This window comes from Garra rufa, chromosome 24 (genome assembly GCF_049309525.1).
Source record: "Garra rufa chromosome 24, GarRuf1.0, whole genome shotgun sequence".
NCBI lineage: Eukaryota > Metazoa > Chordata > Actinopteri > Cypriniformes > Cyprinidae > Garra > Garra rufa.
The window spans coordinates 13943921-13960588 of record NC_133384.1 but is presented as its reverse complement, the minus strand read 5'-3'; the positions used below and the strand labels follow the sequence as shown (position 1 = coordinate 13960588).

Genomic DNA, 16668 nt, shown 5'->3' with positions numbered 1-16668 from the left:
ATCGGTGTCCAGACTGAAGGACCCCTCACCATCACCTCCAGTCTCAGAGTCCTGGACTCCACCTCGGCCCTCCGACCCTGCGGCTCCACCCCGGCTCTGTGCTCCCTCGTCTCCGTTGTCGGCCGTCGGCCCACCAGCTCCTCCGGGCTCCATCGTCTCTCCGGCTCCGCCCCGGTCAGTCGTCGCCCCACCTTCACCTCTGGACTCTACTCCTCCGGCTGCACCTCGTCACTCCGTCCTGCCGGCTCTGTGGACCTCCTCCCTCCCGTGGGCACAGCCTCGATCCTCTGTCACTCCGGCTCCGCTGCGTACCTCCGGACCTCCATCTCCGCCGGGGTCGCCAGAGCCTTGGGCTCCGCCTTGGCCCTCCGGATCCTCGGTGTCACCTAGGACCATCGACTCTCCGGTTCCGCCTCGGGCCCCACCGGCTCCACCTCCGTCGGTCGGCCCCATGCAGGAGCCAACCCTTCCTCCGCCATGGCTTCTCCCTCCGTCGGCTCCGCCTCAGTCTGTAGTTCCTGTACCCCTACATGGACCTGGCCCTCCATCTCTCCCCCTGTTCCGCCTCCGCTCCACCACCCTCCAGGTTGTATAAGGTGGTTAGCGCGTCTGGAAGCCGCTCCTTGGGGAGGGGCTCTGTCACGTATCTGGTCTATCTCATCATGAACTCTTGCACACACATTCTGGACTGCAATCCCCATAAGCCACTGCACCAATCACTGCACACATCTGTTCCTCGTTTTCCACTGAACTGATTGCTGCACACACCTGTTTCTAATTTACCCACATGCATTTAAGCAACTCACACACACAGCCACCTTGCGAAGTCTTATCATTCCCTATGGTTGTTATTCTAAGCGTTTTCCATGCTCCCTGGCCTTGTTTCCTTAGTTTATTCCTGGTTTGTTTTGTTTGTCTTATTTGTTTTCTTTGTCACTTTGGACTGCCCTTCTGGATTTCGACCCCCCGCCTGTGTTACGGATTACTCTCTGGATTGTCTTTGAGGTTACTGTTTGCCGATATTTTGACCCTGTCTGTTTGACCACGTCTGTTAAATAAATGCTGCAAATGGATCTGAACGTCTCTGACTCCTCCTTGTGACACCAGCAATAATTTTAGTATATCTTCTCAAGGGACAATACTATAGAAATGAAACTTGGATATATTTTAGAGTAGTCAATGTGCAGCTTGTATAGCAGTATAGATTTACTGTCCTCTGAAAATAACTCAGCATACAGCCATTATTGTCAAAATAGCTGGCAACAAAAGTGAGTACAGCCTAAGTGATAACAGCAGTATGTTGTTTAACCATGCAAAGCCAGATGTCCTATTCATCATGTTTATGTCTGCTTGAAAGGACCGTACAAAGTTGTGTATCTTGTATTAGAGCAGTTAAAATTAGGTGCTTTAAGTACAATTCTTTCATACTGACCACTGGATGTTCAACATGGCATCTCATGGCAAAGAACTCTCTGAGGATTTAAGAATTATAACTGTTGCTCTCCACAAAGATGGCCAAGGCTATTAGAGGTTCAGTAACACCCTGAAACCGAGTTACACTACAGTGGTCAGGGTCATACAGAGGTTTTCCAAGATGGGTTCCATTTGGAACATGCCTTGCAGGGGTCGATCAACAAAGTTATGCACTCGTTAAAAAAACAGAAGGATGAGTGCTGCCACCATTGCTTTAAAGGTTGCAGAAGTAGAAGGTCAGCTTGTCAGTGCTCAGACCATACGCCGCACACTGCAACAATTCGGTTTGCAAAGGTGTTGTTTCAGAAGGAAGCCTCATCTGAAGCTGGCTCACAAGAAAGCCTGCAAACAGTTTGCTGAAGACAACCTGTCCAAGAACATGAATTACTGGAACCATGTCCTGTGGTCTGATGAGACTATAAGATAAACTTGTTTGGCTCAGATGGTGTCCAGCATGAATGGCGATGCCCTGGTGAGGAGTACCAAGAAAATTGTGTCTTGCCTACAGTCAAGCATGGTGGTGGTAGCATCATGGTCTGGGGCTGCATGAGTGCTGCTGGTACTGGGGAGCTGTAGTTCATTGAGGGAAACATGGATTTCATTATGTACTGTACATTCTGAAGCAGAACATGATGCCTTCCCTCCAGAAACTAGGCCGAACGGCAGTTTTCCAACATAACAATCCCAAACACCACCAAGATGACAACTGCCTTGCTGAGGAAGCTGAAGGTGAAGGTGATGGAGTGGCCAAGTATGTCTCCAGACCTGAACCCTATTAAGCACCTGTGGGGCATTCTCAAGTGTAAGGTGGAGAAGCACCATGCAGCTCCGTAAAGAGTGGAAGAGGATCCCAGCAACAACCTGTGCAGCTTTAACCCTATTACACCTTGTCACATTAGTATTTTTGAAAAAAATATAGGTAACTTAATTAGTATGAAAACATTTATTTTTGCATTTTTAGCTTTAGTCCTGTAAAAATGTATAATGTAAAATATGATAAATGTTATATTTGTTATATGTGACCCTGGACCACAAAACCAGTCTTAAGTTGCTGGGGTATATTTGTAGCAATAGCCAAAAATACATTGTATGGGTCAAAATTATTGATTTTTCTTTTATGTCAAAAATCATTAGGAAATTAAGTAAAGATCATGTTCCATGCAGATTTTTTTTGTAAAATTCCTACTGTAAACCTATCCAAATGTAATTTTTGATTAGTAATATGCATTGTTAAGAACTTAATTTGGACAACTTTAAAGGTGATTTTCACAGTATTTTGATTTTTTACACCCTTAGATTTCAGATTTTCAAATAGATGTATCTCGGCCAAATATTGCCATATCCTAACAAAAGCTTTTTTATTGAGCTTTCATATGATGTATATATCTCAGTTTTGTAAAATTTAACCTTATGACTGGTTTTGTGGTCCAGGGTTATAACAAGCTCTGTGTAAAATTCTTTTTAAACCAATCCCATTTTGTGTGTTACGGGGTTGAGAAAAAAGGTGTCTAAATCTAAACCAAAAAAAAAAAAAAAATGAAAATAATAAAAGGTTGTTAATGCCTGAAGTGAGAATATATGCTATTTTTTTTAGGTTTGGAATGTGCCTAATTATATAATTGTATTGAGTATTTAGATTGAAAAACATCAACTGAGGTTAATGTTAACTACAATCCTTATTTACCAGAAACTTATAAAAGAAAAACGCTTTAGATACCCTTTTTGGGCACACTGTGGACCCATAGAAGAAGGCGTGCCTAGTAACGCGGTTGTCAGGAAGACATTGGGAAGAAAACGTGTGCATCAGTATGATTTGTTTACCTTTTGACTGATATGCCAGCCGTGTTTATGAACACGTTACTTATCGATATATATTTCGGGTCCTAAGATTGATATCAGTTTCGTCCAAATTTATCGTCCTGGATCTCCTCGGTTCTCTCGGTTGGGTGGAGTATTTTTCTTCACTCTGTTGGAATTCGTCCCGGTCATCGTCTCCAGGATGACCGCAGGGTTCAAGACCACAGTTTAAGGTAAAATGTTAAATGTATTGATATGCACGTCCTCTGTGTGTTTGGTTTGATGACACTGTAAAAGTAGTAAACATCGTGCTAACCCAACAGCACATCAAATTAACTAAACAAACAGACTTTTGGGAATCTTCAGATCAAACTTTGTCATATTTTCATCTTCTCATAATCTTTATTGTAACGTTACATAGTATAATGTAATGCATTGTACAGTTGATGTCAAAAGTTTACATACAGTTTACAAAATACATGTTATGTTTCATTTAGTACTGACCTGAATAAGATTTTTCACATAAAAGTTACAAGTCCCTAGAGACACAGCTGGCAGCCGTATTCCTTAGATTAAAGTGTGTTGAACCAGAAAACCTTTGAGGCTGTTGAACAAAAAAGCACAATATCATAAAATGTTTGATCAGATCAACTGAGAAAATCTTGCAATGTACAGCCAAAGACTTGCAAGTTTGCAGCCAAAGATTTCAACCATTGAATATGGGTTACATTCAACAATTATACATGTCTATCTTTCTTCAGAATAAATATTAGCAAAATCAGCAAATCTAAAATTTGAGACGGGGACTTCTGGTTGAGTTGACTTGGAATGACCCTATTATTTATCTTGTGGACAATATCTTTTATGTTAAATCTTATTTAGGGTCAGTACTAAATAAAAAATATCATGCATTTTGTATGAAGCCTCTTATTTTGGTAAAATAAACATTTGCAGATTCTGCAAGGTGTATGCAAACTTTTGACCCCAACTGTACATAAACATGCATTCAAAATATAAACATATTTGAATAACACATTTAAAAAAAAAAAAACATGGCTGTAATTCATCGAATAAATAATGGACATTCTACTGAATATCACAACCAGAAAGTGTCCAAATTCTATTGATTTTCATTTAAACCTTAAACGTAAACTTAAACTTAAAAATTGGTTTGATTTTTGTTTTATAATGGCATTTTTAAGTTTGGCTTAGCTATGCAGATACTTTCTGGAGCTACATAGAATATTTTTCCAATACATTAATTTGTTGAAAGAATTACGCACTTTAATGTATTTTTGCAATGATGACATACAAGTTTTAAAGGTGAATACATACTAGTGCACTAACCTCAGCACCATACATATCCAATTCTCAATTTCTGCAAAACAAGACTTTTTAGTTCTTTGTAGAACTACTGCTCAAGTGTTTTGATATACAACTTCAAAGCATACTTAAAATCCATGATTAAATGTATCAGAACTGATGCACACCGCCTGTATTTCCTGTTTCCAACAGAACCATCAATGTTCATTCTGGAAGAGTGTGAGTGATCTAGCTCACAGGTGTCTTTGTGGCACCTTTCATCCATTGTTATGGGTACGGCATCCTCTCTGGTGAGCCCCGGTGAGGTGATTGAGGATGCGTACGGTGGTGAGGGAGGAGAGGCGTGTGAGATACCGGTGGAAGTGAAGCCTAAGGCACGTCTGTTGCGGAGTTCCTTCCGCCGCGGGCCTCGTGTCATCGGCGCCAGCTTCAAATCCACCGGATCGGTGGAGCTGGAGTATGCGGCTGAGTATGAGCGCCTCAGGAAGGACTACGAGATCTTTAGGGTCAGCAAGAACAATGAGATTGCATCCATGCAGAAGAAAGAAGCCAAGCTGGATGAGGAGAACAAGAGACTGCGTGCTGAGCTGCAGGTTTGAGAGAAAATAAGAAAATCTGGTAACACTTTACAAAAAGGTTCATTTGTTAATCTTAGTTAATGTTAAATTCAGCATTTACTAATGCATTAACTGTTAACATTAGTTCTGTCAGGACCACTATCGTCAAAATGATAGACATTAGCATACAATTTTGATTTGGCGGGGTAGTTCTGTTCTGGCACAACTCCCTGCCCATTCGTGCAGCATGTCATGAATGAGCAGGGAGAGCAGCAATAATAACCCCCCAAGGTAAACAGAACAGAACAAGCAGATATCATTAATGTACTTAATGATATTTAAAGTGTAACACATAAATTGAGATAAAAGGAGACTGATTCAAGTGGAATCAGTAAACCAGGTCCTGACTGTCGCAAAAGGAGGAGCTGGGGATGGAGGAGGGTGTTTGCTCCTGAGCAAGCGAAAAAGCTACTGAATAATACTAAATGCAGCCTTATATAAAAATGCTGTGATAGGAGTAGCATTCCTATAGGTAGATGTGATCAGCTGAGAGTCAGCTGATGCAAGCTTGACTCACGTGACCTGCCAGAACTAACGCTAGAAGCTTAATTTAATGCACTTTGTAACAATGAATGACTGTATTTTTATTAACAAACATTAACAAAGATTTATAAATAGTGTATTAAATGTATTGTTCTTTGTTCGTTCCTGTTAGTTGATACATTGATGTTAACAAATGACACCTTATTGTAAAGTGTTACTGAAAATCTGAGCTTTTTATGTGGTCAGTGACAAATATGAGTGTTGGGCAGAAATAAAGAAAAATAAGGAGAGCAAAGAAAAAAACACTACATTTTAATCTGGACACTTTTTATTACTTCATCTAACCGCACATTTGCCATGAAAAGGTCAAATGTGACCCTGGACCACAAAACCAGTCATAAGGTTAAATTTTACAAAACTGAGATATATACAAAGCTCAATAAATAAGCTTTCTATTGATGTATGATTTGTTAGGATAGGACAATATTTGGCCGCGATACATCTATTTGAAAATCTGGAATCTGAGGGTGCAAAAAAAAATCAAAATACTGAGAAAATCACCTGTAAAGTTGTCCAAATTAAGTTCTTAACAATGCATATTACTAATCAAAAATTACATTTTGATAGGTTTACAGTAGGAATTTTACAAAAAATCTTCATGGAACATGATCTTTACTTAATTTCCTAATGATTTTTGACATAAAAGAAAAATCAATAATTTTGACCCATACAATGTATTTTTGGCTATTGCTACAAATACCCCAGCGACTTAAGACTGGTTTTGTGGTCCAGGGTCACAAATTATCTGAGATTTTAATGGAACACTCCACTTTTTTTGGAAATAGGCTCATTCTCCAACTCCCCCTGAGTTAATAAGTTGATTTTTACCGTTTTGAAATCCATTCAGCCGTTCTCCTGTTCTGGCGATATCACTTTTAGCATAGCTTAGCATAGATAATTGAATCCTATTAGACCAATATAGCATCACGTTCAAAAATGACCAACGAGTTTCGATATTTGTCCTATTTAAAACTTGACACTTCTGTAGTTATATTGTGTACTAATACTGCCAGAAAATGTAAAGCTGCGAATTTCTAGGCCGATAAGATTAGGAACTACACTCCCATTCCGGCTTAATATTCAAGGAAGTTTGCTGCCGTAATATGGACGCAGCAGGTGCAGTAATATCACGCAGCACCTGAAATTAGTTCCCTGCTAGGTAACTTCCAATGTGACCGGCGTGATATTACTGCGGCTGCTTCGTCTAGAAAATTGTAGCTTTACATTTTCCGCCGGTAATCGTACACGATATAACTACAGAAGAGTCAAGTTTTAAATAGGACAAATATCGAAACTCGTTGGTCATTTTTGAACGTGATGCTATATTGGTCTCATAGGATTCAATGATCTATGCTAAGCTATGCTAAAAGTGATATCACCAGAACAGGAGAACGGCTGAATGGATTTCAAAATGGTAAAACTCAACTTATTAACTCAGGGGGAGTTGGAGAATGAGCCTATTTCCAAAAAAGTGGAGTGTTCCTTTAAAGGGATGGTTCGGAGTAGAATTGACTTCATTGCTATGCACTCCGAAGCCCATGTAAATACCCCATCCGAAGTTTTTTTTACCTTAGTCAAACATTTATGGAGATATTAGAGTTTTTCGAATTGCTTGTTACAGGAGTGAATGGTACATGTGATGTATCTCGTAAATTGCACAACTAAACGTGCAAGTAATCTTACCAAACTTGTACAGTAGTGTAAATAGGTTATGTACTCACAAAACGCTGCATCGGAACATTTGTAAGTCCACCATGAGTGTTTTAAAAACACGTTTTAGCCGATCCCTACTAGTCTCAAAAACTACAAATGGCGACACGTCGACGTCACTTCCCTGGTTTGAAAAAAGCACGTAAAAGTCCTCCTACAAGTTGACATGCACACAGATGTAGTAGGAGGACTTTTACGTGCTTTTTTCAAACCAGGGAAGTGACTTCGACTTGTAGTTTCTGAGACTAGTAGTTCTCGGGTAAAACGTGTTTTTAAAACACTCATGGTGGACTTACAAATGTTCCGATGCAGCGTTTTGTGAGTACATAACCTATTTACACTACTGTACAAGTTTGGTAAGATTACTTGCACGTTTAGTGGTGCAATTTACGGGATACATCACATGTACCATTCACTCCTGTAACAAGCAATTCGAAAACTCTAATATCTCCATAAATGTTCGACTAAGGTAAAAAAAACTTCGGATGGGGTATTTAGATGGGCTTCGGAGTGCATAGCAATGAAGTCAATTCTACTCCGAACCATCCCTTTAAGATGCTTATTGACCTTGCCAAAGTTATGAGGGTCTTTTCTATAATTTTCTTTAATGTTTTAGGATTTAAATGCATATTTTTTGCTGTACCAAAATCTATTAAAGAATAATAAACAGTAAAGCAGTTTTGTTATTTTTTTAATATCAGCACAGTTCAGTAAGGTATAACACTTTCTTATCCAACATAAAAATATCAAATTGATTTTTTTTTTAATTCAGTAGTCAAAAGCGTGTGTTATCATAGAAAAAGTTTATACAAATCATTATATGTAATGCATTTTAATACATTTCGAATGGATTTTAAACCAGTAGATTAATAGATGTCATTGACCTATGTACCAAATACAAAGAAGTTTTAAAATTAATGTACATTTTCTCAACATTTCTATCAAACTACTTAAAGGATTAGTTCACTTCCAGAAAAAAAAAAATGCATATAATGTACACACCCCCTTGTCATCCAAGACATCCATGTCTTTCTTTCTTCAGTCGTAAAGAAATTGTGTTTTTGAGAAAAACATTTCATGATTTATCTCCATATAATGGATATGTATGGTGGCCCCAAGTTTGCAGTTTAAACGCAGTTTCAAAGGGCTCTAAACAATCCCAGCTGAGGAAGAAGGGTCTTATCTAGAGAAACAATCGATTATTTTCTAAACAAATTGACAATTTATATACTTTCTAACCTCAAATGCTCGTCTTGTCTTGTCTCTACGATGCGCATGCATAGTCTGTGTGATCTGGGTCAATACAGTTAGGATATGTCGAAAAACTCAGATCTCGTTTGGGTCTTCAACTTCAAAATCGCCCTACAAGGCTGTTTTACCATGTTTGTAAAGGGCGTTTGTATGTTCACTTTGTAAACACAGGGTCAGTACTTCTGCAGCGATGTAGGACGATTTTGAAGTTGGGGGAAGAAAACAAGATGGGAGTTTTTCGACATGGCCTAGCTGTATTGACCCGGATCACACAGACTACGCACGCGCATTGCATCGAGACAAGATGAGCATTTGAGGTTAAAAATTTGTTTAGAAAATAACCGTTCGTTTCTTCCTCGTTTAGAGCCTTTTGAAACTGCATTTTGGAAGTTAAACTTTGCGGGCACCATCCATATCCACTCTATGGAGAAAAATCCTGAAATGTTTTCCTCAAAAAGCATAATTTCTTTACGACTGAAGAAAGACATGAACATCTTGGATGACAAGGGGGTGAGTACATTATCTGTAAATTTTAGTTCTGAAAGTGAACTAATCCTATAAGTTTGTCTAATTCTGTGTTTCTCTGGTTGTCAGGCTCTTCAAAAGACTTACCAGAAGATTCTTCGAGAGAAAGAAAGTGCCCTGGAGGCAAAGTATCAAGCCATGGAAAGAGCTGCCACCTTTGAGCATGACAGAGACAAGGTCAAACGACAGTTTAAGGTGTGAATCTTATTCTCTTCTCTCTCTCACAGGAACATTAAGAACTGACTCACTAAAGATTCTTATCTTGCAAAATCCTAAATCTTCCCAAGCCCCTGTCTGCCTCCTTTTGTTTTTATGTCTTATCTCTTTCAGCCTCTAGCTGTTCTAGTTTCAGTTTGCCTGTCAGTGCATTCTTTACCAATGTGTTTCATTCATCTTTATTTCTGTCCTAAATCACCCTGCAGATATTCCGGGAGACTAAAGAAAAGGAAATTCAGGATTTGCTGCGGGCAAAACGAGATCTGGAGTCTAAACTTCAACAGCTGCAAGCTCAAGGCATTCAAATTTATGATCCAGCAGACTCGGATTCAGACGATAACCGCACCACTGTCACCAGTAAGAATGTGGCAGATAAATTTCACAAGAAAAACTAGATTTGTACACTTTCTGTTGAAAACGATCATCTGTCTGACTGTCAAGATGTATGATGTAGGTTTTTCACACTGACTCACCTTTCTTTGGAAGAGGAAGTAGCTCTTTGGTTTTCTCTCTGTTCATTTATTTTTGAATTCTGGTTCAGTTTGGTGCATTTAATTTTTAAACAGTATTTAATGTTTTTTTAAAAAAGCTTCTTGTGCTCATCATTAAATCATTAAAATAATTAAAAATTCAGAAAAAAATGAAATATTATTGCAATTTAAAATAACAGATTTCTGTTTTAATATACTTTTAAAATATAATTCATTCTTGTGAATAAATTACTCCAGTCTTCAGTGTCACATGATCCTTCAGAAATATGATCCTCCAATATGCATAAACTTTTTAGTAACAGTAGGCTATTTCTAATGCTATAATTATTGCAGTTATCTATGAAAAAAATAGTCAAGCGCTTTTCTTCAGATATTTGTCTTTTCTATTTATTACGACAGGTGGTCTAATAAATTGTTAAGAACTGTGTTCTCATAGCTTTCAGTTGGCACATTTGTTTGAAGGACATTGGGCAGAATGTGGCATAGTGTGATTTTTGTCAATAAAATAAAAAAAAAATTTTAAGCTGATTAATCGAAAAAATAAAAGACCAACTAATCGATTATCAAAATAATCATTAGTTGCAGCCCTAAACAGGACTTCAAAGTGCATATATATAAATTTAAATCTTGTACAAGAACTACAGCTAAATACAGTTTAATGCATATTTTATCAATATTTTAGAAATTGCATTTGAATATTACCAGTATTAAAATCAATGTATTTCATTAAATTCCTTTAAATATGACTTTTAAAAACGGTCTACATTTATGAAACCTACACATTCAAAACATCATTATTACTCTGACATTTTTTATGTGAATGTTAAGTGTAAGTGAAATGTTCAGTACAGTAAGCACTTTCATGATGCTACATATGCTGGGGGTGTGAATTTGATAGGTGCTTGATATAAAATAAATGGTGCTTAAAAACTCCTTGAATCTGGTGTTTATGAAAGAGTGGGAACCCTGATTAAAAACATTACAAGTCTTACTGATCCCAAACTTTTGAACGACAGTGTGTCTTTATGATTTTTTTTTAACAGCTAAATTTTTTCTGGAACCAGAATTTCTATACCAGTGCATCCCTAATGTTGTACTCTGTGTGCAGCTGCAGGAACTCAGTGTGAGTACTGGAGTGGTGGGGTGTTGGGCAGTGAGCCGTCCATGGGCAGTATGATGCAGTTACAGCAGACACACAGGGGTCCAGAATTTGCTCACAGTCTCATCGACGTGGAGGGGCCGTTTGCCAATGTCAGCAGAGGTGAGTTTGCACCTGTGTGTGTGTTGTTGTAGGAGTGCTTGTACAGTGATCCTCTGATTTTGTACGTTTGCTGACTGACAAAGAAATGATCAGTCTATAATTTTAATGCTAGGTTTATTTGAACAGTGAGAGACAGAATAACAAAAAAAAAAAAAAATGTTAGTGACTTAGTACTTGGTGGCAAAACCCTTGTTGTCAGGTGTTAGTGAGGCCAGCAGGGGGTGCTCACCCTGTGGTCTATGTGGGTCCTAATGCCCCAGTATAGTGATGGGGACACTATACTGCAAAAAGCACCGTCCTTCGGATGAGACGTTAAACCGAGGTCCTGACTCTCTGTGGTCATAGAAAATCCCATGGCACTTATCGTAAAAGAGTAGGGGTGTAACCCCGGTGTCCTGGCCAAATTCCCTCAACTGGCCCTAGTCAATCATGGCCTCCAAATAATCCCCTTACATTGAATTGGCTATATCACTCTCTCCTCTCCACCTGTAGCTGGTGTGTGGTGAGCGCACCGGCGCCGTTGTACTGTGGCTGCCGACGCATCATCCAAGTGGATGCTGCACACTGGTGGTGGTTGAGGAGAGATCCCCCATATGACTGTAAAGCGCTTTGGGTGTACGGCAATACACAATGAAAGCGCTATATAAATGCATCATTCATTCATTCATTCATTCAGTCACAGAGGTCAGACGTTTCTTTTAGTTGGCCACCAGGTTTGCACACATCTCAGGAGAGATTTTGTCTCACCTCTTTGCAGATCCTCTCCAAGTCATGAAGTTTTCGAGGCTGACTTTTTGGCAACTCAAACCTTCAACTCCCTCCACAGATTTTCTATGAGATTAAGGTCTGGAGACTGGCTAGGCCACTCCAGGACCTTAATGTGCTTCTTCTTGAGACACTCCTTTTTCTTGCCTTGGCTGTGTGTTTTGGGTCATTGTCATGCTGGAATACCCATCCACGACACATTTTCAATACCCTGGCTGAGGAAAGGAGGTTCTCACCCAAGATTTGACTTCCCTTTGATGCGATGCAGTTGTCCTGTCCCCTTGACAGAAAAAAACACCCCCAAAGCATAATGTTTCCACCTCCATTTTTGACGGTGGGGATGGTGTTCTTGGGTTAATAGGCAACATTCCATGAACATGAGTTGATGCCAAAGAGCTCGGTTTGGTCTCATCTGACCACAACACGTTTACTTAGTTCTCCTCTAAATCATTCAGATGTTCATTGGCAAACTTCTGTACATGTGCTTTTTTGAGCAGAGGGACCTTGTGGGCACTGCAGGATTTCAGTCCTTCACGGCGTAGTGTGTTACCAATTGTTTTCTTGGTGACTATGGTCCCAGCTGCCTTGAGATCATTGACAAGATCCTACCATGTAGTTCTGGGCTGATTCCTCACCGTTCTCATGATCATTTGTGTTTCTTCCATTTGAAGAATTATCGAATTATCGCACCAACTGTTGTCACCTTCTCATCAAGCTGCTAGGCGATGGTCTTGTAGCCCATTCCAGCCTTGTGTAGGTCTACAATCTTGTCCCTGACATCCTTGAACAGCTCTTTGGTCTTGGCCATGGTGGACAGTTTGGAATCTGATTGATTGATAACTTCTGTGGACAGGCATTTTTATACAGGTAACAAGCTGAGATTAGGAGCACTCCCTTTAAGAGAGTGCTCCTAATTTCAGCCCGCTACCTGTATTAAAGACACCTGGGAGCCAGAAATCTTGCTGATTGATAGGAGATCAAATACTTATTTTACTCATTAAAATGCAGATCAATTTCTAAAATTTTTTTGTTGTTATTCTGTCTCTCATTGTTAAAATAAACCTAGACTGATCATTTCTTTGGCAGTGGGCAAATGTACAAAATCAGCAGGGGATCAAATATTTTTTCCCTAACTGTATGTATGCTAATGTTTGTGCATGTTGTTTCAGATGATTGGGATGCGGCTGTAGCCAGTCTGCTGCAAGTTTCTCCTCACGTCTCTCAGGCTCTGTGGAGTAACACAGTCCGCTGCTACCTCATATGCACACAGGAAACCAAAGCAGAGCTACAGACGTTTATACAGGTACACATGCTTACATAACACATCTTAAAAGATTAGTTCACTTCTAGAGCAAAAATTTACGGATAATTTACTCACTCCCTTAATATTCAAAATGTTCATGTCTTTTAAAATGTCTTGTAAAAAAAAAAATGTTTTTTTTTTTTTTTTGAGGAAAACATTTCAGGAATTTTCTCCAAATAATGGACTTCAGCGGTGCCCGTGAGTTTGAACTTCCAAAATGCAGCTTCAAAGGGCACCAAACGATCCCAGCAGAGGAATAGATGTCTTATCTAGCGAAACGATTGGTTATTTTCTTAATAAATTAATATTTATACCATTTTTAACCACAAATGCTCTGAGATGCACATGTGTATATGTCTGCATACCCTAACTGTCTTGAACCGGAGCGCACAGAGTACGCATGCGCATCTCAGAGCTAGACAAGACAAACATTTGTGGTTAATAAGTGAATAAATATTAATTTATTACAGAAAATTACTGATCGTTTCACTAAATAACACCCTTCTTCCTCAGCTAGGATCGTTTAGAGCCCTTTGAAGCTGCATTTTGAAAGTTCAAACTCGCATGGACCATTAAAGTCAACTTTATGGAGAAAATTTCAGAAATGTTTTTCTCAAAAAACATTTTGTCTTTACGACTGAAGAAAGAAAGACAAACATCTTGGATGACAAGAGGGTGAGTAAATTATATGTAAATTTTTGTTCTGGAAGTGAACTAATCCTTTAAAAAGCAGGTTATATGGTGTTTTAAAATGTTCTAATATTGTATTGGAGTCCCTTACAACAAATTTAAATGCGTCTAAGATCAGAAAACATTGTAATTTTCTTAGAATACAGAATTTAAAATTAGAATTATTTTGCAATGATTTCAATACGATTCGTTCAAAGCAGTTCTGAGACTAAGATCTCTAAGCCCCTCCCTTCCATAAGCCTACTCTGCTCTGATTGGTCAGCTGTTGTGATTGGTTTATCCGTATACAATGCAAGCAAATCGTGCGCACAGCTAAAGTTTAGCTGCTAAAGTGTAAACACTTCACAAAGCAATAACTGTGGATATGTTAGCTGAATGCTAATGTGACTAACTGACGAAACAATACAGTTTGTAAACCAAATTATGTCTACATTCTTTATTATTAAACAAAGTAATTAGAACAACGACAGTCTACATTGATCGACACATTCTTAGGAAATAGTGGGTTCACAGCTAATTATCAAAACTATTTCAGTAAGACAGTAATATCGTGGTCTACCTGAAAACATCACATATGAGCACAAAAAAAACTTGATATTTTGAGCACATTGAAAATGTACACATAATGTATTAATCATACTTTGCGTCTCCGAACCAGGTTGTGGTTTGGAGACACTTGTTGGTCCAAATAAAGAAAGTGCAGACTTATCTTTCATGGACAAGCGTTTAGCGAATCCTGCATTGAACTTGCCAAGATCAGAGAGGTAGTCTTCTGTAAAATGATGAGCACACAACAAAAGGTTTGAATTGTATTGCTGTGGTATCATGGAAAAAACTTGCTTTCACAGCGCAGAAGCAGAACAGTGTCTTCTCGACAGGATGTAAACACACTAACTAGTGGAAGTGTTTGTGGGCAGATCAGAGAGTTCACATTACACGGGAAGGCAGGGATTATACTAATGTGTTACCTAGTAACGTAAATCGGTAACAGGCAGAAGGTTTGAAAATATGACGACTCGTTAAGGCGTTACTGAGTCGACTTTCTTTTGAAAGCCAGTATCTTTATTTATCATGCACTTTTTTGATTAACACCTTTGAGGACAGTTTACTTTGAAGGATAGCTACGTTACAAAGTGCAAAAAAAATATTTTTTTTGAAAACCCATACACGTATTCTTGCATTATAGCACTCTTCATTCATTTGTTTCTCTCTTTCAGACCTATTCTTTGAGGCTGCAGAGGTTTTGTGAGGGTCAGGGCCATTTTTACCTGAACGTGTCATTTCCTGAGGAGAAAGCTGCTTTGTATGCTGCTGAACGCAGGCAGGAGATCGAGAGGAGCTCTGTGTGTGTGCTGCTACTCAAATCCTCAGTGTCCAGGTGATGCTCCATCTTTCTCACACTTTTTATCATGTTGCTGTTGATATGAATCACATGTATGTGTTTTGATGTTTTAGTTGTGTTGTAGAGGATGTGGAGGAAGCATTTGTGAAAACCCCAGACTCTCGGCCTCTCTTGCTGTATTTGCGAACTGGTGAGAGAAAAGGAGAAAAGGAGGAGGCGTCCACCCTCAGTCCATCCACTAGAGACTTGTTGGAGAGAGTTAACAAAGCCGACAAGAGTGCCAAACTTAAAGTAATTTCAAATGATTCAAATGGGTTTCAAAATTATGTTGATAGTTCTAAGGTTCTTCTGGAGATTCTAAAAACGTTAAACTTTTTTTAAAGAGTTTCAAAGGTTTTTCTGAAGCTTCTGTAGGTGATAACGTATCTTTTAAGAATTCTTCAAGTTTCTTCTTAGCACTTCTAAGTTTCATATAGAAACCACTTTTAGAACAGAGATCACACCTTGACTATAAAAAACTATTTCAAACATAGAAATAATATTGTGAAGTGTGTAGTTCACTTCCACATTTTATTTTTAAATTATTCTTTGCTTCTTGTTTTCTGCAGGTTGTGGATCATGCAGGGTCTGTGGAGGAAGGAGCTGCTCTTATCTTTACTCAACTCGAAAGGGTTATCAAACAGGTATAACACACACACAAACACACACAGGAAAACAAAAGTGGGTGCTGTGGTTAATTCTGGTGATCATGCATTTGAGGTACGATTTGGTTAAAAATAACCCAGCTGTCAAGAGCTCAGAAAATAATGGGCTGCACACATGTTAGGTTAATCTAACAATGCAAGGTGGGTTGCTTATCATTGTCAGTCAATATGCTGAGCTCATTTTATGCTTACTATTAAAATATTTACAGCAAAAATAGTTTATGTAATAGAGTTTTTAGGTTTACATGAAAAGTAGGAGCAGCCTCAGTGGACTGGCATGTGAAAATGACTGTTGAAAGTTGGAACAGAAAAACCAGAAGTGGGTAACTTTGAGAATGCATATTGTTTCTACTGTTGGTAAAACTGTTCTAGCCACTGAAGTAAAAAAAAAAAAAAGAAACTATCTAACACCCCAGCGTTTATGTAAAAATTGAAGCATTGTTTATTATTTTTCTTTTTTTTTCAGGAGTTGTTGGGATTGGAGTTCGAAGAGAGTGGAGCAGTAGAGGAGAGAGAAGAGGAAGACTCTGGTGATGTGCTGTGGGACCTTCATGATGAGCAGGAGCAGATTGAGGCGTTCCAGCAGGCTTGCAGTGCTGCTTCCAGATTCAGCTTTCAGAAGGCAAGATGACTTTTTGTTATAATTTTCTTTGTTGT

General features: G+C 38.8%; 1 protein-coding gene across 1 annotated transcript in view; it reads left to right on the top strand.

The window, feature by feature from the left end:
* The first annotated feature begins 3244 nt into the window (after positions 1–3244).
* Positions 3245–16668, top strand: part of nphp3 (nephronophthisis 3) — a 37731-nt gene continuing 24307 nt past the window's right edge. Inside the window, exons 1-10 of the mRNA XM_073830821.1 lie at positions 3245–3503; positions 4786–5186; positions 9309–9434; positions 9662–9812; positions 11055–11207; positions 13142–13275; positions 15183–15343; positions 15421–15598; positions 15916–15990; positions 16478–16633. Coding sequence (XP_073686922.1) covers positions 4863–5186; positions 9309–9434; positions 9662–9812; positions 11055–11207; positions 13142–13275; positions 15183–15343; positions 15421–15598; positions 15916–15990; positions 16478–16633 — 1458 coding nt within the window. The 5' untranslated portion in view covers positions 3245–3503; positions 4786–4862. The remainder of the gene's footprint in view (positions 3504–4785; positions 5187–9308; positions 9435–9661; positions 9813–11054; positions 11208–13141; positions 13276–15182; positions 15344–15420; positions 15599–15915; positions 15991–16477; positions 16634–16668) is intronic.